This window comes from Durotheca rogersii, assembly GCF_024521655.1.
Source record: "Durotheca rogersii strain YMJ 92031201 chromosome Unknown GGS23scaffold_34, whole genome shotgun sequence".
In the NCBI taxonomy this organism is placed as follows: Eukaryota; Fungi; Ascomycota; class Sordariomycetes; order Xylariales; family Xylariaceae; genus Durotheca; species Durotheca rogersii.
In genome coordinates, this window is record NW_026251265.1 from 181,284 (window position 1) to 203,868 (window position 22,585).

The window sequence follows — 22,585 nt, forward strand, 5'->3', positions numbered from 1 at the left end:
ACGAAACGTCAACGTGTACCTACCTGTGCCCACTTACACTGGGCACCTACCTAGGTAGACCTAAGGTAGGTACCTGTACGCATAACATGGGGCGCGTAGGTACCTATCGTACCTACCTGTTAAATAGGTAGGTTAGGTACCTAAGGTATGCCCCCCGCATTGGCAGAAATGCAACGCCGCCTTGTTTCGACAGGGCTGTCGCCGCCAGTCGATTCCGGCACGACCCGTGTATAGCGGTAACCCTGGCGGGCCGCACCCCCCTATCCCGATAACAACGATACCCATCCCATCCCCTGCTCTTCTCTGGAATCGTCGTTGGTTCTATAGGTACCTAACCTACCCATACCGCCCACATATGCAAATGCGACTTCACCTAACTCCTCCTATATTCCCGTCAGCGAGAGCCCTCCCCGGCTGTTTTCGCTCCTTACAGCCCATACGAAAAGGCGGGATCCTTCACGTTCAGGAACATGGATCTAGAAGCACGCCGAGCACGTCGTCTGCTGGGATGTGCGCCGCCCTCGAATTTAAAGCACTTCAATAATAGACAACATGGCACCGTACGCACCCGTGTCTCTTGCCCGGAAATCCGATCTCGTTTCATCTCGCAAATTTTAAGCGTATGACTGCGCATTTCCGCATATGACGCCTGAGCATTTCGTGTTGTCATAGGAATCCCTCCTGCCGTTGCCCGATAGCATGCCCTACCCCCTTTCCACGGTAGCGAGGGGCTTCCCCTGCATCACCCGACCAAGATTCGGTGCTCCCTCGCCCACCGAACTTCGAGTTTTACAGGCCATCCCACGGCCAGCCGCTCGTCGGGGCTACTTACCCCGACGTTGGATCCGCGAGGTACCAAAGAGACTGCAAAGCTCGACGGCGGCCCAGCCGTCGCATTCTCGACCGCACGCCGAGCCTCTCACACGCCAGTACCCCCCCTGGTCCCCTCCGACCCAGGGCGTCCTCTCTCTCCTCCCGTCGTCGTGGGTGCCCTATGCCGAGCTGTCGCGTATCGAGAAGCCCGGGGGCCTATACGGGTTCTACATGGCGTATCTGATCGGTATCAGCTATGGTGCCTGCCTCGCAACACCTACGGTGCCGCCGGTCACTCTCCTAGGCACTGCGGGCGTGCTTCTCGTGTACAACGTCTTCCTGCGAGGCGCCGCTTGTACCGTCAATGACATCCTCGACCGCGAGTACGATAGGCAGGTAGCGCGCTGCAGGAATCGCCCAGTAGCGCGGGGTGCGGTCACGCCCTCGCAGGCCTATGTGTGGTACGGTGCACAGACGCTCGGCGCTGGCGCAGCCATCGCGTGCCTACCAAATCCCGGGCTTGCGCTGGCATACGCCGTCCCGATCCAGTTCCTGGTCAGCGTGTATCCCTTGGGCAAGCGGTTTACCGATTTCCCGCAGCTCATACTGAGCGCGCCGCTCGCCGCTGGCATCTTCATGTCTGCCTCGGCGATTGGCGTCGACCCCTTCAGCCTGCCGACCCCGGCTCTCGCGGGGGCGACCTTCTCTCTGGCGCTGTCTCACTACGTCTGGATCACCATCTTCGACTACGTGAACGCCTGCCAGGACACGGCCGACGACGTGAAGGCCGGCGTGCGCAGCATGGCCGTTCGTTATCGCAACACGGCTGCTTTCATCTCAGTCCTGGGGGCAGTCCAGGTCGGCTGCCTAGTGGCCACGGGGGTGCTGGCCGGCTTCTCGCCCATCTACTTCGTCGGTGCCGCCGGGGGAAACGCCCTCTGGCTGGCTGCTATGGCAAAGACGGCGAAACGCACGAGGCCGGACATTTGCGCCTGGTGGTTCTCTTGGGGCGGCCTGCTGGTCAGCGGTACTACGACCTTAGCACTTATCGGAGAGTACTTCTATACCTTTTACGGCCAAGGGAAGAATCACGAAAGAGTCTGACCCTACAATGCGACAAGGCGGCATGGGATTAGCAAGTCTTTACAAGTATACATCTCTATTTTATTACTAGCTTCATACAATATACACTTCGTACAGGATAGATATCAATAGCTGCATCGGCTATGGAGTATTATGAGAGCGGGAACCACTGGTTGAAGCGCTTCTTCGGGTCGTACTTTTTCTTCAGTCGCTGCAACCTAGGTAGGCTGCTCCCGTAGATAGCTTCGAGTGGCTCGTCGCCGTGGGCAAAGTTGATGTAACTGCGGGGCTTGTCAGCGTGAACCGTCTCCCAGAGGACTTATGGGTAAAATACTTACGCCTGGAGCCCAGAGGTTCCGGCTGTAGGAGCCAAGTAATCCCTAACCTTCTGACCAAACGCGTTGGCCTCCCCGTCCAGGCTCGCGTCCTCATACCACGGGATCGCAACAGCGTGGCACTTAACATCACGGAACGGGTACGACGACTCCGAGCTGCCGATCTCCAAGGCTTTAGATGTAGCGTAGCATTCGGTGAGAATAGTAGTAGTCCCAGCCTCGGGATGTTGCTTCAGGAACGAGGAGTACTCATCCCAGACGTTTCGCCACGCAGCCGGATCGACCGTCGTAAGCCCGACGGCGTAGGAAGGCTTGCGGCCGCCCTTGGAGCAAAACGCGTCGCTGGCGGCATTCCAGGCGTCGTAAGTAAGCACCGCCGTGCTGTCGGCAAGGGGGCCGACGGCCAGGAGCGAAGAGAATTTCTCTCTGCCGGCCTCCTCGCTCCCCAGGTAAAATGGCAGCATGACTACCGTAGGCTCGTAAGCGGGCGGGTTGGCGACGAAATAGAAATCGAGCTGCATCTCGGCCTCGAAGGTGAGGTCGTCGATGGCGCTCATGAGCGCCTCGATCTTAGACGGGTCGTAGATGAGCGCGCCGGTCCAAGCCAGGTTCTCCTCCTGAGGCACGAGGTAGCTCTTGAATACTGCTGAGGTGACGATACCAAAGTTGGCTCCCGCTCCCTTCAAGGCCCACCATAGGTCGGGGTCGCTCTTGGCCGTCACCGTCTTCTTTCTTCCGTCGCCGTCTACGTAGTTGACCGAGAGGAGCTGGTCGACCTCCATGCCGTACGGACCCTGGGTTCTGCTCAAGCCGCCACCAAGAGTGGCACCGAGAATACTGACGCAGTTGCAGGTGGCGGTAGAGGCGCGCACGTTGCTGTTCCAAGCCGCTGCAACTAGGTCGGCGTTGGTAACGCCGGCCTGGAAGGTCACCTCGGTCTTGTTAGAATTGAAGGTGATCTCCTTGAGCTTTGACATGTCGATGACGATTCCGGAGCCGTCGAGGGTGAATGTGTTTGCCCACCCATTGCCGCCGCCCTGAACCAGAAAGGGGATGTTCCTCTTGCTAGCAAAAGCTACAACCTTGGAAACGTCGTCCTCGGCACCGATCTTGACGACGACGCCCGGTTGCGGAGCCGCGTACTCGCTCCATCGCACGTTCTGGCCACCGCACTCAATGGTGGAGGCCGCGGAGATAGACTGGTTGAGTTGACCCGCGTACTGGTTGCACCCCGTGGCAGCACGGCGATGCGTGCTGACACACTCAGCCACGCTGAGGGTTAGCAGGCCGACAACGAGGTGCAGTAGGCGGAAAGACATAGCTGCAGGACGGGTATGGGACGGTAGAGGTTGAACAGGAGAGACGCAGGGGATACACACGTGGATCGGAGTCTGCAGATATATCGTCGAGCCTACCTCTGGCCGTACAGGAAGGGTACATGTCAGCGTAGGATTGTAGCTGTTATGCTGCTTAATGTCGCGAGCATGCCTCACCCCTGGCATCGAAGGATCACCGTGAAGGCCATGGGGTTCAGCTGCCAAGTGCGATGGGTTATCCCGAAAAACCTGGAAACCAGAACGACAGTCATCACTGGTAATGGCAATAAACCCGAGCTGCCTACGAGACGTACCCGTTGATCTAATTACACGTACGAAAGGATCCAACAGGGGCGCGCAGCTGCTAACGAGTGCTATCAGACCCCGAATTCGCGTCCCGCCACGTGCGAGCCATGTGAGTGAGCCCAGATCCACGAATCCGCAAGAGGGGAAGCATTCCAACCCCCTGGCAAATGCCGCGGCGGTACAGGCAAGTCATTAAGCATAGATGTACTCATAGCTGCGTATTGGGCTAGGGGTCGGCCGAATGCACGCAGAGACCCATGTCTCGAGCGGAAGACGCCCCTGGGGATTTCCGCTCTCGGGTATTAGCATGCAGCCATGGCTCTGGAGATCTACGCCGCGTACGCAGTCGTCGTCAACATAACAACTACGCTTCGCTATTCTATCGCGTTCTGTCTTTTAAGCCGTGACCTTGAACGATTCAAAACATTCTCCTCCCGTGCCATTGTACCGTAGTCTCTATCTGTAAAGGCTCCGAGTTGACACTTCTTCGCCGAGGCGTTGGTAATGCGTCTATGGATGTCTCGGCCCATTGTTATACTCCGACATCCCTTGATTCGCCCTACTGCTCCCGAGCTATCCGTTACCCCAGGGGATGGATGCCCTGTGTGCATTCCGCATTCCAAATATTTGCTCGTATTAAGATCCAACGCGCACAGGAACCAAGACAATTCTGAGCCGTTTAAGAGTGACGATGACGATGCATCATGACTAACAATGCGATAAATAGCACGTCTGGATTGGCATCCTCATCGTCGCCTTCTATATCTAACGGGTCAGCAGAGAAATGTCATATTTATGCATACCTGGATGGGGTATTGCCTAGGTGCAACGTGAACCTTGTACATCAGCGATATAAGACCACCTATTAACAAATAATAGTGTGTCTTCTCATATACCTTCCTCTATCGGAAGTTGTCATACGTCAATGAATGGAGCAATATTGCGGATATTACGAAAGGGAAAAAGAAAAGGGGGAGAGGTAGGGCTATTTTAGTAGCAATATTGTCTTTTAACGGATACGGTCTCACTCATCATCTAGGAACCGATCTCATACTCAGCGGTGGTGGGGTTTGGCGGTGTCTACGGATCCTGAAGACGAGCGGGGGGTGGAATCGACGCCTAGCCCACCCGGGTCTCTGGATAATAACCATTCAGTGAGAAACGCTTACATTCTCGTTGCTACGTAGCATTGCTGTCTTGGGACCATCGCTAGCACATGCTCTTGTTCAGGCCCCGAACCGACTCGACGCTTCACGAGGCCCATGCCCCGCTCAAAGCGTCGTACACGGTCTGGTTGACAGCCAGGATGCTTCCGTGCCGCAAGTTTTTCGGAAACCCCGATCTGCTGCTCGCAGTCCACGCGTTGTCTCTCGGGCTGGTGCTCTGGTACGGCCTATACCCGTCGTCGCCGTAAAAGTCCAGGAGGACGTGTACCTTGGCGTCATCCCTGTTATCCCGGTAGGCAGCCGGCCCTTCGACGCCGGATGCAATGATGCCCGCGGCCCCCCCGGCCCGCGTCCATGTGCCGAAGAGCCCCGTCGTCGAATACTCCAGGAACACAGTCTTCAACGTCTCGTCCTTCATGAACCGTAGGTAGTTGTTGCCGGTGGTGTCGAGGGGCAGGATATCGAGGTCGATGATGTTAGTTGGCGCATAGTCGATGTAGGTTTGCGGCGTGCTGAAGGTCTTGAAGTCGCTGGTGTACGCGTACCGGATCCGGATATTCGACGGAGAACCAGTGTGATTGGGATCTGAAGCAGGATACTGTTGCTGATGGTTAGCGACGTTACCGACTTGATCGAGCGGGGAAACTGACGAATTTTGATGCCCAATGGACGAGGTATTGATCTGAGCGCAATATTAGCATCGCGGTAATAGGTGAGGATTGGAGACAGGAAAAGCTCACCCTTCGCAGCGTCCCATATAGCCTCCGGCGCCCAAACCATACCGGCACTAGCATCTTCGACGTTTATGAGACGCTCGCCGGTGAAGTTAATGAGGTCAGTCGTTTCCCAGACAAATATCCCCTTCGACCCAGTCCGCTGTGCAGCGTCCCACGTGGTCTGGCGTATGGTTAGTTGACGGCGGTAGTAAGTATTATATGGTCTGATGCTTCACGAACCTTTCCGATGTGCAGATCGGTGCCGATAATATACCACTTGCGACCTGCTTCAGAGCCACCACCCTGGACGAGGTAGGGGTCCCTGACACCGCCTGTGCCCTTCGTTGGGCGAAGAATAGGCTGCCCCCCATTCAAGGCCGTGAACGAAACCGGATCGTTGCCATTGCTGAGGTAAAAGTAGACGTACGGGTCAGCCCCGAGGAATATCGCCCCAAGATAACCGACGAGGCTCGAGTCCGCACGGCGCTCCGCCTGAAGGCCTAGCTCACCGAGATCGATCGGATTCGCAAGAGACAGCCCCAAACGAATGCCGATCGAGACGGCCAGCTGTAGCATCCGACGCATAAACATCCTTACTTCAGCCCTTAGTAGTAGATGCCGAAAGAGTTCCAGAAACCCGGTCCCTCGAGCTGTTGCTGCACGGGGTTGATCTTTCATTTGTATAATGATCCTCGGGAGATTGGAGTCCGGACGGGCCAATCCAAGGCGCGTGAATGACATCTATTTTCCATACTCCGGCATTTTAGCCTTGATCTCCCTTCCAATTACGGCAAAAGGCTCCGCGGATGCAGCCATCGTGAATGTGGGGAAGAGGTAGCGGACCGAAATAGTGGATGCGGGGAGCGAGTTGAGGCTAGTATTAGGTTCACCAAACCCCTAATACCTAACATGAAAAGCGAGGTGAAAGGAGCCGAAATGGGAGCGGTGTGAAATGAAGACCAATGCTGTTGACGCCGAGAAAGAGATGCGACGGACGATGCCCATGGCAGAAGTCGTAGGTGGGGCTTGAAAACATATGAATAGTTTCAGACAACCTCTCATGTGATCCCCGCGCCCAGACACCAAGTGACTGGAAGGGGGTTGGAAGCCGGTTTATGAATGTTGCAGTAGTCTTTTCCGCACCAATCACAACGTCGTCTGAACGAGCCCCAGACCAAGTTTGAGTACGCGTACAAGAGCAATACAGCTGTACAATAGTCAACACATATTCATTCTGATGACACAGTCGAGGTGATTGGAGGAAAATAGCACCCATGGCCTATATAGACATCGGTATCCGAGCCTACACGTGCTATATACATCAACTCCATAGATATAGGTGTGAAGATTTCACATATGAGATGGTTTGTTGAGGATCTAACGGAAGTTTGCTTTGGAAATCAGTGAGTTGTCGGGGACAGCACTCCTTTGCCCTTCAAGATTTCGATAGATAACTCAGATAACCGCGTCGCTCATCCTCTCAGAAGGTTGATGATAAAGTCTCCCTCCTCGGGCTACCGAGGATGCTGGTCCTATGTCGCGTCGTAGTCGTCAACCCACCAGCGTTTCTCGCCGCCTTCTCCGGACGCCGGTAGTCCAACCGCTGCCTCCGTGCCGACCTCCTCCAGGGGCTTGAGGAAGTGGTAGAGGAAGAATGCACCCAAAAGTGCCCAGCAGAGACACATCAGCCCGACGATACTAGACACAACCTTTATTTTACAAGAGGCCGACGCTTCCATCGCGGCAGCGACCTGTGGGTCGTAGGTGGTATATGGGGATATCGGTGCCATCTTCAGCCGGTGTCGTGTCGGTATAGATAAGGATGTCCTAGCACGACAGTCTCAGCGAGCTCCTGGGCATGCATTGTCGGGTATAAATTACTTACACTTCTATATTCCACCCCGGTAGTCTTTGACGATATTGAATAAGGGTCCCTTTGATAGGTAGATTGAGCAACGACTGTATCGTGGTGAAGTGTGATTTGGTTACTCGCAAAGTTGCTCCGGCAAAGAGCAGCCTAGGAGACACCTGACCCACTCCCATACATTGTGACGTCCCGCTATTCACCCCGAGATATCTCGAGTATCAAAAGAACCCTTCTCCCGACGGGAGAACGATGCCGAAAGAGTTGGCAGGTCGTCGAGCCGAAGACACCAGGGAGACGCTTCCCGTGAGATGAAACTGGGCTCCGCGGTAACTGGAGTTGCGCTCTGGGAGTAGGACCACGTTATAAGAGGTTGGGAGAGAGAAGAGATCACAGCCTGTGCGAGTGCGTCAGCTCCGGGTTTATTACGACGTGACGAAGGTTGTTATTCAGCTACGGCAGGGGGAACACGCACCGTTTCACCCCCGATGAATCATAAGTGCCGCTTAAAGCATGCTTCTCATCTGGTATTACGCTTAGTATGACACCTACTGAGCGTCATGCTAGCTCCGCTTATCATTTGCGTTCCGTCTATTACCCCAAGATAGGGGGGGCGGCGTGTCCCGCGGCTCATATCCACCAACACTAGGTATAATAGCTTAATTTACTCCCAGGGATAGGATTTCCTGCGTGGTGTTGTCCTAGTTCAGCCCGTTTAAGCGCCTCGGGGCAACGTCTTAGACGCACCGGGATGGAATTGCCGCTATCATCTGGTGGATTCCACCTCGCAAACAGGGCAACAGATCCTCGCCCACCCGGCTGCCCGCAAACATCGTAGAGGCCAAGAAACGCGCTGGCGAAGGGCCGAGGAGGTATAATATGAGGTAGTCATATTATCGTCAACCTGTCGCGAAGGCATTCCCAGGTACCTTGAACCTGAATGGGGTTATGGTAGCGGGATGTGTATTGTAAGACATGGAAGTTGAGGGGGTTCGCTCATCTCTCTCATATGCGCGGCTAAGCTTTCCGGGTGCTTTACTGAAACAGCTGATCGTACACGGCCCTCGCTTCCCCAGCTTCCCCAGTTTCCCCAGACGGCACTCGGCGATTTTGTGGCATGGCAGGCCCGTGGACATGGAGCACGGCCCGATAAGCGCGTGGCAGGAGGTCATCAACATTCCACGAGGAGCTGGAAAACCCCCCATGCCTTGGCGAGCCTGCTGACCTCGCCCAAGGTATCGGGGTCATGGCTAAACTTCCAAGGATTCAGCCTATCGTTGGGCAGGATCTTGTGTGAGCAAAGTCAGGTAGAAAATTGCCGCGGAGGGCTGACAGCCTAGACCCGGTGATATTTAGCCGGTTAGGCCACTCGAGCGAAACAGGGCTCGTGTAGCGCTCGGTAAGATGGCAGATCGCGCCAACTAGGTCGCGACGGCATCGTCGAGAGAGAAGGAGAAGTGTGATTGTGGTGTCACCTCGTATGTTTCGGCTGGCGGTTCAGCCCGATGCCTACTCGACGAGAGCCTCGATATTACTCCAAACGGGAAGAAATCATAATCATACTTGTATGGTAATCATTCCGATCGCATGCAGTAGCCGGCAAGACATAGGGAAGAGTTGAACCGCGACTCTCGTCACAGATAAGACCAGTTGACCGAAAGCGAGCAGAATGGCACTCCAATAACAAAGCGGCTTCCAGGGCGCTTCAGTATTTCGGTTGTTGCGATTATCGCCTAGGTGCTGCCGCGCGTATCGCGCTTGAGCGTGAAATACAGCAAGGAAATAGAGTCTCCTTAGGGCTGCTGTAACAGTGGGTAGTAGCAGTGATAACTAGCGGACGACGTAATGACACGTTAATATATGCACCTGGTCTTAATTATGTGTTGTGCAGGAAGGTGTATAAGCCTACAGCTGTGAACAGGAGGTTTAGGGATACATACCCATCCCATGTTAGCATTCATGTATGATTGCGAGTTAGATATGTGTCGTAAGACCAGAGGACGGAATATTATTGTGTCATAGATGGTGTTATATTACTTACGCCTTCTCTACCGTGCGTATTGTTTGGTAATAGAAAGGAGTAGACCGTCTATCCGGCAATAGTCCTGTTGCCCCAGGGGCACTAGATCGAGGGCGGTCCAAAATGAAGAGGTCGGCTACGTGTGGCGGAGCAAGGAATGAATTTAAGGTCTGTGTATTAAAAGGCACTATAGCGAATATGATATCCTGCCGATACCTTCCATCGCTGGCTGGTATCTATCTACACACGTACTCGCTACCCAAACTTCAATAGGGGATGCTTTACCCGCTTGCCACGCGACTCGAGGAAGTATAAGGGGCAGGGGGTGAGAAACGGAGGCACGAGAGGAGCCGTTACATCGTTCTGTCATGAGTTCCTAGATATATCAGCCGGGCACCGAAATACCGTGATGTGGTTATAAAGCGGGTATGAAACGAAACTGTGTATGGTGGACGTGGTTTGTAGAAGGGAGAATTGGTGTAATGGGTGTGGGTGCATAGAAATCTACAAGGCATATTGCTGTGAACATACATGATGCCTCTGTGTTCTAGCCAACAACGTCGCATATATCCTACGGCCATGCTCAAGCGCCGTCCCTTGAAAGGCATCAGAATGTCGGAATATCCATAAACGTATGCGGTGATAAGGAAGCATGTAACCGGTAACCAAAGCGGGTTGCGACATATGAGATCACGCCGAAAAGGGGGGGAAGTGGCCAAAGTGTCGGGCTAAAGGGGAGGGGGTAAAACGGGCGCAGAAACGTTGGGAGTGGTGGCTAGTGGGAGGTTGGGGTTGCTTACAGCAAAGCTAGTGTCAGATCACCGTGAATCCTCGCCTTCAGCGTGACTTCCACCTCGAGGTTGAGATCGAGCCTCAGACGCAGCGTGTCTGATTTGCCCCCTCCGCCGCCCTGGTTATTGAGCGCGCCGCCAGCAACGTTGCCGAGCGTGCCCGTAGCCGAGCTCGTCAGATTGTTGGCGGTCTCGCCGACGTTGCTCACGGGGAGCAGTTGGTCGGCGCCGCCCACGCCGCCCACGCCGCCGAGAGGGCCGCCGCCGCCGCTCCGTTGCTGGCTGGGCGCCTGGGTCTGCTGGCGCTGGCGCCGGCGGCGCGCTTGCGGGCGAGGCAGCGGCGGCGGCGCCGGCTCGTCAACCTCCTCCACACTCTCGTCGTCGTACGCGTCGGAATACGGCTGGTCCTGGGATCCCGACTGGGCTGCGGGGGTGGGAGGCTGCTGCGGGGGCTGGTCCTCGTTGCGACGGCGCCCTTCGCGCGACCCGGAAGCGGAGCCCGATGGCGTAGGGGATGACATGTTGGGCTTGTAGAAGTGGATATTCTCTTAGTGAGGGGGATTTCGAGATAATTCCGGTAGAGTCCCTGCGCTATGGTAACGTGGTACTTCGAAAATAGAGGACGAGAGACTCACACTCGACGGTAAAGACAGACAGTACTAGCGAAAGCTTATAAGACAGCGAGAAGGAGAAGTAACGCAAGGGAGAGCCGCCCGTTGATAAGCCAGCCATGCCACAGCCTCTACCAGGAGTGCGCTCATAGAAGGGCGCCGCACCTGTCTGCATGCTGAGTTGACCCTGGCTTGGTTGGTATGGCACACGACGAAGCGGGAGGCTGGCTGTGCCCGAGAGCACCGTTTTCAAGGGGGGCGTGGAACACGTCACCCACGGCTACAGTTCGAGGACGCTGTCTCCTGCTGACCCTTATGCTCCTACAGCGAATCTTGATTTTTCTCGTCATCCAGATTTCGCCTTGCGTCTGTCGCTCGAAAGCGCATCGACGCCGCCTACTGCATCACTTTGCCTGGCCACCAACCGTTCGTGTCTCGGGAGTGTGCGAGTGGCTGAAGGGCTGACGTAGAATCGCATACCCCTCCTGACTTGCGAGCCAATCCAGCAGGGGTTCACGTTACCCCGAGGAGGAGAGGAGGGTGTGTGGTCGGAGTTCCTGGGTGTCACCAGGAAATATTTACGAGTCGTTTCTGCGATTTCTCTGCGCCGAAAAGCAAGTTTTCTTCCCAGTACCCTTCGCCTGAACCTCAGATCTCGATGAGGTACATCTTGTTTGACTGCATCTACATGTAATGCGGGTTATTCATTCCCTCCCTTGCTCCCCCTCCACTCCAAGTCGGGATCTGACCGTCTGTTTGTTGTGTCTTCTAGTCTCTGGTATATCGACTGGACACGCCGAGCTGAAGCTCGCGATGTAATTCGATATCCACCATATCGCAGTCCAGTATCTCGTCTAGATTCCCATTTCTGTCGTAATGAACCGTCCATTTCCCGTCATCGTTCTCGACGGCGATGAAGCGCTGTGTCCCCTGGAGGATGAGCCACTCCTCATCTTCGGTCCAGCTCCAGGGTCCAATAATATGCTCAGTGGTCTCCGACCTCGAGCCATGACGCAGTAATCCCGTGTCCTTATCGACATAAATCCAATTGAGCATCGGCGGATCATCCGCTATGGGCGCCACCAGCCCCTGGTGCTGCTCTGGGCCGGGGTAGGCGAAATAGAAGCCGTTGAAAGGGTATCCTTCTACCGGCTGATCCGGATGGCTTAAGTAAAGCTATCGGGAACGTGAGCGTGGTCTTGGGATTTGCTGCTTCAGGAGAGGGGTCCTAGTCCATCTACACGCAGAGAGGACGGGTAGAGCCCGACATACCTTCTTATCCTTGAACACCACCAGGGCATCTCTCGGCGGCGACACGCCGTTATGCGAAAATTTCGCCGTCAACTTAAACTTAATTCTGTCCTTTGCCTGTTGGTTTTGCTTCTTCTGCGCGTCAATCGCTTCCGCTACGCCGATAACTGTTGGTATAGCGCCGACGGTGAGTAGCCCTAAGGTAGCGAGAGCCATGTATAGTACTCCTAGAAGACACAGTACGGAAGAATCGAAGGAACTGCAAGTTCTCTCGTGTTCCAGCCGAAGCGGGGAAAAGGCCTGACAATGTTGCGTAACAAGTCCCGGGATTTGGCAGTCGGGAATGGTAAATCAAGTTCATGACAGAGCAGGTCGAGCAGATACGGGAGACAATGATATCGGACATGCGCTACATAAAGACACGCCCCTCCATTCGAGATAAGCAACTGATCGACCACGGACGTAGACCGTCCAGCGTAGAAGATGACTTCATATCGAACGGACTTGATGGGTTGGTTGCCTGACCATAGAGAATCAAGGCGGCTTTGCACAACCTCGCCGTAGAGGGCAACTGATTGGATGTAGACAGGCGGACCAGGGCTCTGATGCTGATGGCTGCAGACGCAGATCAAGGTAAGCAAAGTTGGGGTACGATCCAGGTGCGTCGCGTTGGTATTGCGTCAGGGGTGCTGGAGGCTTGTCCGTAGGCAAACTTGAGATCTCGTGTTGGTTAGGGGAAATAAAACAAGGGAGACCGCCACAGAACACAGAATACTGTTCGGCCGTTTATAGAGCTCCCGCATCCTCACGGAAGTTCCCTATCATCACTCTAGCACACTATGTCGTCTAATGACGACCCGACCAACCAACAGCCTCCCGAACAGGGGCGAGCATCGCCGCAGGCCGAACCGGGAGAAGGGCAGGGCGGCGACGGCCCGAGCGATACCCGGGACGAAGCACTGCAAAGAGACGAGCATGACGGCGGAGAGCAACAGAGCCAAAACCAGCCGCAGCCCGCTCAGGACGACGACGGCGGCGACGATAGAGGTGTGAAGAATGGTAAACAGCGGGACGAGCCCGAAACTGCCAGAGCAGAACAGCCTCGAGACCGCCAACGCGAACAGACGCGGGCAGAATCCGAGAAGCCCAGCCGGTCACGCCGCCGCCGCCGCAATCAGCCCTCATGGGTGGACGAGGACGAGGAGAACGGCTATCAGAAGCAGATGGCACCTCGGCGGCAGCGCCAGCCGCCGCCGCAGTATCAGTCACAACAGCAGATCCAGGCACAGATCCAGGCGCAACAGCAACAGGTGCAGCAGCCGCAGAAGAAAGAGGGCTCGAAGAATCCGTTGAGGTTGCGATTAGATCTCAACCTCGAGGTAGAAGTGCAGCTCAAGGCCCGAATCCACGGCGACCTGACTCTGGCTCTCTTGTACGTTCTGAATCGTCCATCTGCAACCCCTCCTCTAGCCCACCTTCATCGCCGCGTGTCGAGAGACCTAGGGAGAAGCCGTGCAGACTGTTTTCTCTGTGTGCCCATCGAACTGACTTCTATAACAAAGCGACAGTTAGCGTGATGAGACAGCAACTGCTAACGGCATCCCCCGTCAACAGGGAAGATGGGCTGTGAGCCCGAACCACCCGGCCGCGTGGGTGAAGGTTGCCGGCACTCCCAGACGTGTTGTGGGTTTTGCTGTGGCGACGGGCGTGTTGGAAATTGTGATGGGGTCACACCCCCGTTTAATATAGACGGCGTGGGCTTGCATTTAGGTCGGTAGCGTTCGGTGTTCTAGTATTGAGTCGGGATGCTGGGCAAGTCGTGTAGTTGTAGTGTACTTAGTGTAGTGTGGCTGGTGGCACTGCGATGAGGACAGGTATTGGAAGAAAGAATCAGTTAAACAGGCAGTAATTATAGGTACCTTAGGTGCCCACCAGTCATCTATCAGGCCCTATATTCGTACCGACTTAGGCGCCTTATGCCTTTGATAGGTACCTGTCCACCAGCCACACAACCCACCTAAGAAGCCACCGCTGAAATGAACGCTAAGCCAAGTAGAAACATCCTCGTTTCCCTCTTCTCATCCGTCAATGCTTTCTTCGGTCCTCAGTCGAGACTCGACCTCGCGCCCTCGACGACGCACGGTTTTAGCCCGACGTCGTATGGGCCCTGCCCGATGCTGGTCGTAGCCCGACATGCCTAAGTCCCAAGATTCGATAGGGTAAGCATTGCCTATACCTATCTAATGCAGGTCCAGAGCCTGGTTCGGGGGCCTCTAGCGACAGCCAGTCTCTATCTCCCTGACCTCTTCCGAGGGCCTTTCCGCTCGGTTCTCATCTCAGGGGTCAGCCCTGGGACCAGAGTTGTTCGTTCGACGGCTAGATCGATGACATCAGATCTGAGAGAGATGCCACGCCTTGAGGCTGCGTAAAAGCAATGCTACGATACAGCAGCAAGCGCCAAGACAATGGCACTGCCATCCGTACGTACACGTTGCATCGCGAAGCCCAGGAGGCCTGAAGCGCCCTGTCTGTACTACCACTTGGGAAGTTGGCCAACCGGGCAAGCCAACAGGTGCCGGGTTATCCTGCTTGAGCTCTTGTCCACCTATGCCTACAGTACATACGTCCATAAGGAGCGAGCTGTCGGGTCCTTGATTTGCTGGAGTATACCCTCCACCACCACCCGTCACAGGTTCTAGGGTCACAGCTTCTAGGATCGCCATCCTATGACGCAAGTAAAGCGTGGTACGACGACGCCTCTTGCTAAAATCGAGCAGCCAGAAAGGGTACATCAGTGGTGACGGGTTGGGACCTGGGCTCTACTGTCGCTTACTCCTTCTTTAGGATGGGCGCCATCATCACTCTGCTTTGGTCGTTTCGGTTCACAGTCAGTCGGTGAATGCTTTCCTCGATATACCGCCGTGGAAAGTGTCCGTTCTGTCTCTCCCCATCTTCATCTGCAGCATAATTTGGGTGACACTGCTTGTCATCTTCATCCTCTACGCCAGTCATATGCGATCCTTTGTCAAAGCCATGGCCGACCGGATGAATCCACAAACTCCCCCAAGAAAATTGTTCAAGCCCTCGAGCAAAACCAAGACGCCGACTTCTGGAAAAAAGCAGGGGCCAACTACCCCAACAACCTCGCACCACCAGTCCGAGACGACGGGCTTCACCCCTGGGGAATCCGCAAAGCAAACCGGCGCTACGTCTCCGTCAACGAGACCAGCTACCAGACCTACCGCCGATGATATAAGCAAATCGGCCATCTTAGCTCCCCTCACTAGTACAAACATCCCCTCAGATAGGGTTGATGATTATACGAGCTCCGCTGCCGCGGGCAACCCTCCAGTTGGCTCGATCGATAACGACGTCCTCACCCCAACCGATACGATCAGCCAAAGCACACATGTCCCTAGCATCCTTTCGAGAGGCGCGTCGGAAGCTACTGTGGGCGCGAGGCCTGGTTCCTATGATGGGATCCCAAGTAGTCCAGAACGAGACGCCAGTTACATGGCTACTGGTTCAGGGCGGGAACACTCCCCTCTAAGAGAAAAAATGCCAGATCAGAGAAGAAATACGGCTGCAAGTATTGACGGGAAGCTCCAGGAAGTCTCCCACACTGCCAATATCAACCCGGCCAGACCATTGAACCCCGCCGACAATGCGAGCTCTTCACACAACATTGCAGAATACTTCGGCGAGCAAGGAAATCCGGAAATGAGCACTTCCGCATCGGTAGTGGCAGGAACGGCATCACGTAACACTACGGATGCAAGCGGCGGCGCTACAAATTCGAAAAAAGACCCGTTAGGAACCGAAGGCGATAAACGGCCAAGCTCCCCTGAACCTGTCGGTCCCAGGAAGGCCGGACGGGTGGCGGGTGATTCGGGAGATCGGAACCTCGGCCTTGCACCGGCTAGCGTAATAACCAGGCCTGATACGGCCAGTATTCCAGACGAGGCAAAAGTCAGCGGTCTTGATCGAAACAGGGAGGCACATCGATCGGCCCGAGGCTTACCATCCGGCATCCAACAGACAGCTGCGAACACGAGGTCAGGTGCTCAAGCCGACGGTTCACGAACCTTGAATAACTTGGGCAACCCCACACATATCGAACGAAGAATCGAGTTTCCACTCCCGCGCCCCGAAAAGATAGTGGACAGCCCCCCCGATCCCATTAAGCCCGATACAAGCAACATTACGGCTAGCCTTGGTGGTGCCAACGACCTACCAGGGACAGAGGACCTGCCAAGTACAGAAGATCTAGCCAATCTTCCGGGAGACGTATCACAAGACCCCCCAGAGGAGATATTAGATCCCTCGGTGCATTCTGCGTCTACCAACGTCTCGCCTATTCCTAAGGTCCCGATAATCACACCTCTCGCTATGGATGTGCCTCATAATCTCTCCCACCTCGCCCGGGGCCTTGGCGGCAATACGGTCGATGATGTGGGGAATATTATAGATGCGTCTGGGAACGTTCTTGGCCATGCTTCAGGTGACCTGCCGACTATGGTTGGGAAGAAGATCGCCGAGGACGGGAAAGTCTACGGTGACGGTGGAGAACTCATCGGATATGTCTCAGAGAACTTCACAGCGCAGTCGCACTCGCCTAATGGAACCGAAAGTGTCCTTGGAGGTTTGGCGGTCGATCACCATGGAAATATCCTCGATGCAAGCGGCAATATTATCGGCCACTTCAACGATAAGTCCAAGGGAAGCAGTTACTTGCCTCCTTTCGAGGGCCAGTCCAAAACGAACCAAACACAGGCTGAGGATATATCTCGGACGAAACCCGCGCTGAATGTGAACGCGCACAGTGGCGGGAGCCCCTCGGACATCTTTCTGGATGTAAAATCCACGACAGATGGCATTCAACTGATAATTCGTATTCCTACAACGTTCGGGCGTCAGCAATCGGAGCAGTAGCTATTGGGAGGCTATGGTACCTGGAGGTTGCGTGAGCCTAGGGTGGAGCAGTGGAGTTATGCATACAGGATACCGCACAGTTAAATACGCAAATATATGTTTTTCCGGCAAAGTTAGCATGAAGAAGACTTTCAATTGTTCGGAGTCAGTTACCCCCATGAGGCGTCCGCAAGGGTGAGCAGCCAGTACCACAGAGCCCACATCAGCCATGGACGGATGGCCGGGCAGGCTTCTGAACCCCAACGGCCTCATTGTTCTCTGGCGGTACACCAGCTATCTCAATGTGCCTACGCCGCTAAAGACTACGTTCAAGTATTCGTACTTTCAAGGCTACACGATATTATCCGCAGTACTACGTAAGATGAGCCTGCGAGAATCACATCTCAGTGCAAAGAAGTAGCTATCAAGAGGTGTGACGCTCCCATGTACATGTAACTATACCATGCAAGGGCGTGGCCCGAGGAGCGAACTGCGATCGATATAGAACATATAGAACATAAACATCGTCGTGCGAGCTGTCTCCTTTTTGCGTACCTAAAGTACCTTGTGAATCCGGGGCACTAAACCTCATGTTAGAGCAGGCAGCATAGCCACCGACCAGGTGGCAACAAACCTACCAAGATATGCCCGCCGATCTTCTTCACCCTTGGAACAGCTCCTCGAAGTGTGGCCAACCGTATGTTGTTTGGTGTATATTGATATGTACTACCTGTCGGCTTACCGTAGTTCGTATCTTGTTACCATCGAGATCTCCGAACGGCACGCCCAGGGGTGCGTCCAGGATGTCTGGGAACCTGTCGTCAGAAGGCCGGGGAAGAATCCTGCTTTACAGACCAATACCTAGCAAATCTATCGTAAATCGTCTTCCAGCATCTATGTATTAGGGCCCCTACAATGGGGGCTATTAGTTCCGCGCGACCCTCAGCAACCCTTCACCTAGGCAGTGCAGACAACCCGCAAGCCACAGACCGGCTCAGGACCATGTCCTTGCTTGCGAAACGCCTCTCTATGTGTGCGACCTACCGCATAGGAGTAGAGATGATAACATCGTTTGTGGCTGACTCCGTCACAAGTTATACCGTCGTCATTAGTTGGGTGTCCCCTACTGATGACGTTAAAGCTCGGCTATCGTTCTGATATCGTGACGTCGGCCGCAATCTATCGAATGGCCTTTCAGCAGTCAAGATCTCGAGAGCGCGTCCCGTCGTGTATCGGTACAGCTGGTGGACGAGGTGGCCATCTCTCTTCTAAAGCAATGACGTAGATGTTAATTCTCGAGGCTTCACATCTTTTAAGATGCTGTGTCGTAGTCTTCCACTCATAAAAAGACCGGAGCCTTCCTGTTCTATAGGCCCTGACGCTTCAAATCGTATGAATGTCACCCGAGAATATACCTAGTAACAGTCAACTTTCACCCCAAGCACAACAGAGCCTGAGAATAGTGACAACAACAATCCAATATATCGTTACAGACGCAAACCCAGTAGCAGCATTCGTTCATCCTGCGGCTATGTCGAGAGTCGGCGGAACAGCTCGCGGCCTAGGAAGTCCCCTAGAAGTCGCCCCGGAAAATATTCCTGCCCGGGAATCACCCTCGCCAGCTTCGGTCCCGCGGTCTATACCGGCTCAATCGACCGGGTCAAACGCGAACGATGGTGAGGGCGAAATGGTACCGGCAGCCGGTCGCATTAACGAGGAAGGCCAGGTTATCGACGATGACGGTGACGCTATCGGCAAGGTCGTGGAAGGGGACGCCACCAAGTTCACAAACTTCGTCGTTACGCAGGAAGGAGACATATTAGACGAGGACGGTGGCGTGGTCGGCAAGGCCGAACCTTTGGAAGGCGTTGCCTCCGATTTCAACTACACTATCAAGTCTGGGAGGGATATAGGTACACAGCCTGATCAAGCCGGCAAACAAGAGGGGTCCGCTGAAGGGGGCGACGAAGGCGGACTGTTGTCTGGAGTCGCTGGAACCGCAAAGTCGGCCCTTGGCGGTGCCGCCAGCAGTCTAGGCCAGACCGGCAAGCATGTAACAGGAGCTGTAGGCGATGTCAGCGAAGGAATCCAGGATGTCGCCGGAGAGTCGGACGCGGCCAAGGATACTGCTGCTGCCTCTAGCAATGCAGCCCGAGGTGCAGCAGGGACGGCTGGGGACGCCCCCGTAGGAGCAACCGAAGCTCTTGGGGACGCCGAACAGCCTATAACAGAGGCGGCGGGAACCAACGTTCCAGATACCGAACGTGCTGCCGAGGCCCCAGGTAAGACGGTGGAGGGCGCTATTCGGAGCGCTCGAGAAGCCGCTCCCGACGGACACTCTACTCGAATAGAGGGTAGTAGAGCGGAAGACGACCTAGACATAGGATCTAAGGTTCGCTCAAAATCCGACCTAGTGTCCAAAGCCGACGACCTCACAAAACAAGGACCCGGCCCTGTAGAAATACCACCGCTATCGCCTTCCGTGGCGAATAAGGTTGTCGCCTTGTTCGAAGGACCGTTTACGGTTGCGGATGGCGGCAAGGTCACAGACCAGAACGGGAGGGTGATAGGGAGGCTGGCAGCGGGTTCAGATATTCAGGACTTGGTCGGCAAGGAGGTCACGGGGATCGACGGCGAGGGAAATCTTCGAGGCGCCGGCGATGCAATCATCGGAAAAGTCGACATCGCTCCAGAGGGTTCAATCGCCGAACGTATAAAGCAAGAAATCCCCGAAGCGGCCAGTCGTCTCAATGCTCTGGAGCAAAGAGCCCAAGGGGCTGCCCAAATCCAAATCCCCTCCTTTGCACCATCCGCGGCCGAAAAGGTCATCGCCATGTTCGAGGGCCCTTTCAATGTCGACAAGGATGGCCAGGTCACAGATCAGAAGGGGAAGATCCTAGGAAAATTAGCCGAGGGGCAGGGCTATGAGCATTTGGTTGGTAAGGATATCAAGGGAATTGATGAGAAAGGCAACTTGATGGGAGATAATGGTACGGCCCTTGGTAAGGTCGATCTTATCCCCGAGGGTACGATCGTTGAGCGAATTAAGGACGAGGTTCCGGGGGCAGTGGAACGACTAGATGCCCTCGAAGCGGCGAGGCAGCAAGTCGAGGGCCAAGCCCAGCTGCCTGACATCGCCATCCTCCAGGGTAAGAGGATAAACAAGGGTGGTAACGTTGTTGACGACAAGGGCAACCCGATTGGGAGAGTAAAGAGCGGAGATATCAAGAAGCTCGCCGGGAAAATGCCCGACAAGAACGGCAAGGTCTGGGATAACCAGGGGAACATCATTGGAGAGGTCGAAGTTCTCCCCGAAGTCATCGAGAACGTGGCGTCGCCTTTCGAGGATTTCCCTGATGCCACCGTCGACAAAGCCGGGAAGGTTATCTACGACGGGCGCCAGGTTGGAGTCGTCGTCGGCGACAATTTCCAGGATCTAATCGGCAAGAAAGTCGACGCTGAGGGCGACATCCTCGATAAGAACGGGAACGTCATCGGTCGTGCAGAGCGCGCCGAGGCCGAGGAGCCCATTGTGTCAGAGGAGGAACCCATCGATTACACGGTGCTCCGCGATAAGAAGGTCAACAAGTTGGGCAACGTCGTGGATGACAAGGGTCAAGTTTGGGGCCATGTCGTCGAAGGCATCGTCAAGCATCTTGTTGGCAAGAAGGTCGGCGACCAGGGCAAGATCTTTAGTGACGCTGGCCATGTCATTGGCCAAGCCGAGCCCATCCCCGAGGGCGAACGGGTGGATGCCAAAGAACCCGCGCCATTCGAAGACTTCCCCGACGCTGTTGTCGGCGATCAGGGCAAAGTTATGTCAGGTGGGGAGCAAGTGGGCATAGTGGTCGAAGGCGACCCCAAGAAGCTGAAGGGAAAGCCCGTGGACGCTGACGGGGATATCATCGACAAGGCGGGTAACCAGCTGGGCCGCGCGGAGCGCTGGGAAGAAGAAGAGCTTGAACCCGAACCCGAGGTCGACATGTCGGCGCTCGCCGGCAAGCGTATCAACAAGGCCGGCAACGCCGTCGACAGGCAGGGCGACATCTACGGCCGCGTAATCGAGGGCGATATTAAGCGACTAATCGGCAAGATGTGCGACAAAAATGGGTTTATCCGCAACGAAGGAGGCGACATTATCGGTAAATGTGAGCTCATTCCCGAAGCTGAGAGGGAGGGCATGAAGGAAGGGCCCTTCACGGAGCTTCCGGGCTGCACGGTCACCAAAGAAGGCAAAGTAGTGACGCCTGGCGGCGATGTTGTCGGGCGGCTTGTCGCCGGCGACCCCAAAGTTCTCTTCGGCCGCGCGGTGGACGACGACGGCGACATATGCGACAAGAACGGCAATGTTCTCGGACACGCGGAGCGCTGGGAGGAAGAGCCAGTTCCAAAGGACGTCAACCCCATGTCCGGCCGGAGGGTCAACCGTGAGGGCAATGTGGTCGACGAGAACGGCGACCTCATGGGTAAGCTCACCTCTGGCGTTCTGAGCCAGTGCGCGGGTAAAAAGATCGACGATGACGGTGACGTCGTCGACGGCAAAGGGAACGTCTTGGGCCATTGCTCGCTGCTCGTCGAAATTCCTGAAGAGCCCGAACCGGAGCCGGAGCCGGAGCCGGAGCCTGAGACCGAGACCGAGGAGGAGAGGGAAGCACGACTCCAGTTGGAACAGGATCGAAAGATTGCTGGCCAGATCGCCGCTTGCATCGACCTATCTCTCGACAAGATCAAGCCTATCTGCAGAATGATCGTTGATGTGAGTATCCGATTCCCGTCACAGAATCAGTCTAAGCTAACCGTTTAACCCCGCGCCGCAGAGAATCGACGCAGAAGAGCGCAAGCCGGAAGAGGAGCGGGACGAGGAGGAGCTGGTCAAGCAAGTGCGGCCGCTGATCGAGGAGGGCGGCAAGATCCTGACGGAGGCCAACGGGGTGATCCGCGGGCTCGACCCGGACGGGCGCATCTCGGCGAACGCCAAACACAAGACGGCGGCGCGCGAGGCGACGCCGGAGGAGTACCGGCTCGCGGAGCTGCTCAAGGAGCTCACGGGCACGGTGACGGAGACGATCGAGGGCGCCAAGCGCAAGCTCGAGAACCTGCCCCGCGCCAAGAAGGGCATCAACCCCCTCTGGGGCCTCCTGTCTGAGCCCCTCTTCCAGATCCTCGCCGCCGTCGGGCTCCTGCTCAGCGGCGTCCTCGGCCTCGTCGGGAAGCTCCTCAACGGGCTCGGCCTCGGCGGCCTCGTCAACAACCTGCTAGGAGGGCTGGGCCTCACGAGGGTCCTCGACAGCCTCGGCTTGGGCTCCATCCTGGCCCCTCTCACCGGGAAGAAGAAATGAGGCCGGAGCGGGGATTCGTGGGATACCGTGTGACTAATAATATCTTGACTCTGTACGATGGCG

At 55.6% G+C, this 22,585-nt stretch overlaps 8 protein-coding genes across 8 annotated transcripts; 3 read left to right on the forward strand and 5 right to left on the reverse strand.

Annotated features, from left to right (window-relative positions):
• The first annotated feature begins 386 nt into the window (after nt 1-386).
• On the forward strand, nt 387-1,996 carry GGS23DRAFT_586428 (UbiA prenyltransferase family-domain-containing protein). Its single transcript, XM_051517434.1, has one exon. It carries the CDS (start codon nt 700-702, stop codon nt 1,915-1,917), a length of 1,218 nt encoding a protein of 405 aa, XP_051367989.1. The 5' UTR covers nt 387-699; the 3' UTR covers nt 1,918-1,996.
• GGS23DRAFT_586430 (FAD binding domain-containing protein) lies at nt 1,997-3,628 on the reverse strand. The gene is made up of 2 exons (XM_051517435.1): nt 2,235-3,628; nt 1,997-2,177 (listed from the first exon to the last, which is right to left on the reverse strand). The coding sequence occupies exons 1-2, from the start codon at nt 3,548-3,550 to the stop codon at nt 2,048-2,050; spliced, it is 1,446 nt and encodes a 481-aa protein (XP_051367990.1). The 5' UTR covers nt 3,551-3,628; the 3' UTR covers nt 1,997-2,047.
• Nucleotides 3,629-5,104: 1,476 nt separating this feature from the next.
• On the reverse strand, nt 5,105-6,326 carry GGS23DRAFT_600570 (glycoside hydrolase family 43 protein; the record flags this gene model as incomplete). Its single annotated transcript, XM_051519097.1, has 4 exons — nt 5,105-5,617; nt 5,670-5,701; nt 5,760-5,916; nt 5,976-6,326. 4 exons carry the CDS (start codon nt 6,324-6,326, stop codon nt 5,105-5,107), a joined length of 1,053 nt encoding a protein of 350 aa, XP_051367991.1.
• A 752-nt stretch (nt 6,327-7,078) lies between these two features.
• Nucleotides 7,079-7,802, reverse strand: GGS23DRAFT_586433 (uncharacterized protein). The gene has a single exon (XM_051517436.1). The coding sequence runs from the start codon at nt 7,523-7,525 to the stop codon at nt 7,268-7,270; it is 258 nt and encodes an 85-aa protein (XP_051367992.1). The 5' UTR covers nt 7,526-7,802; the 3' UTR covers nt 7,079-7,267.
• Nucleotides 7,803-9,969: 2,167 nt separating this feature from the next.
• Nucleotides 9,970-11,049, reverse strand: GGS23DRAFT_327843 (uncharacterized protein). The gene is made up of 3 exons (XM_051512938.1): nt 10,420-11,049; nt 10,151-10,215; nt 9,970-9,995 (listed from the first exon to the last, which is right to left on the reverse strand). The coding sequence occupies exons 1-2, from the start codon at nt 10,929-10,931 to the stop codon at nt 10,203-10,205; spliced, it is 525 nt and encodes a 174-aa protein (XP_051367993.1). The 5' UTR covers nt 10,932-11,049; the 3' UTR covers nt 9,970-9,995; nt 10,151-10,202.
• A 365-nt stretch (nt 11,050-11,414) lies between these two features.
• On the reverse strand, nt 11,415-12,799 carry GGS23DRAFT_327832 (uncharacterized protein). Its single transcript, XM_051512937.1, has 2 exons — nt 12,294-12,799; nt 11,415-12,197 (listed from the first exon to the last, which is right to left on the reverse strand). Exons 1-2 carry the CDS (start codon nt 12,486-12,488, stop codon nt 11,790-11,792), a joined length of 603 nt encoding a protein of 200 aa, XP_051367994.1. The 5' UTR covers nt 12,489-12,799; the 3' UTR covers nt 11,415-11,789.
• A 2,097-nt stretch (nt 12,800-14,896) lies between these two features.
• Nucleotides 14,897-17,308, forward strand: GGS23DRAFT_327871 (uncharacterized protein). The gene is made up of 2 exons (XM_051512939.1): nt 14,897-15,058; nt 15,117-17,308. The coding sequence occupies exons 1-2, from the start codon at nt 14,999-15,001 to the stop codon at nt 17,202-17,204; spliced, it is 2,148 nt and encodes a 715-aa protein (XP_051367995.1). The 5' UTR covers nt 14,897-14,998; the 3' UTR covers nt 17,205-17,308.
• Nucleotides 17,309-17,873: 565 nt separating this feature from the next.
• GGS23DRAFT_586443 (uncharacterized protein) lies at nt 17,874-22,305 on the forward strand. The gene is made up of 3 exons (XM_051517437.1): nt 17,874-18,093; nt 18,228-21,920; nt 21,981-22,305. The coding sequence occupies exons 2-3, from the start codon at nt 18,580-18,582 to the stop codon at nt 21,985-21,987; spliced, it is 3,348 nt and encodes a 1,115-aa protein (XP_051367996.1). The 5' UTR covers nt 17,874-18,093; nt 18,228-18,579; the 3' UTR covers nt 21,988-22,305.
• The last annotated feature ends 280 nt before the right edge of the window (nt 22,306-22,585 follow it).

What these genes read in the sequence shown, in the direction of transcription:
- GGS23DRAFT_586433 (XM_051517436.1), bottom strand. Translation starts at nt 7,525, where the DNA reads ATGGCACCGATATCCCCATATACCACCTACGACCCACAGGTCGCTGCC.
- GGS23DRAFT_327832 (XM_051512937.1), bottom strand. Translation starts at nt 12,488, where the DNA reads ATGGCTCTCGCTACCTTAGGGCTACTCACCGTCGGCGCTATACCAACA. An exon ending in TGGTGTTCAAGGATAAGAAG is followed by an intron (nt 12,198 to 12,293) that starts GTATGTCGGGCT and finishes CGTTCCCGATAG; the next exon opens with CTTTACTTAAGCCATCCGGA.
- GGS23DRAFT_586428 (XM_051517434.1), top strand. Translation starts at nt 700, where the DNA reads ATGCCCTACCCCCTTTCCACGGTAGCGAGGGGCTTCCCCTGCATCACC.
- GGS23DRAFT_327843 (XM_051512938.1), bottom strand. Translation starts at nt 10,931, where the DNA reads ATGTCATCCCCTACGCCATCGGGCTCCGCTTCCGGGTCGCGCGAAGGG.
- GGS23DRAFT_586443 (XM_051517437.1), top strand. Translation starts at nt 18,580, where the DNA reads ATGTCACCCGAGAATATACCTAGTAACAGTCAACTTTCACCCCAAGCA.
- GGS23DRAFT_327871 (XM_051512939.1), top strand. Translation starts at nt 14,999, where the DNA reads ATGACGCAAGTAAAGCGTGGTACGACGACGCCTCTTGCTAAAATCGAG. An exon ending in AAATCGAGCAGCCAGAAAGG is followed by an intron (nt 15,059 to 15,116) that starts GTACATCAGTGG and finishes CTCCTTCTTTAG; the next exon opens with GATGGGCGCCATCATCACTC.
- GGS23DRAFT_586430 (XM_051517435.1), bottom strand. Translation starts at nt 3,550, where the DNA reads ATGTCTTTCCGCCTACTGCACCTCGTTGTCGGCCTGCTAACCCTCAGC. An exon ending in GGAACCTCTGGGCTCCAGGC is followed by an intron (nt 2,178 to 2,234) that starts GTAAGTATTTTA and finishes CAAGCCCCGCAG; the next exon opens with TTACATCAACTTTGCCCACG.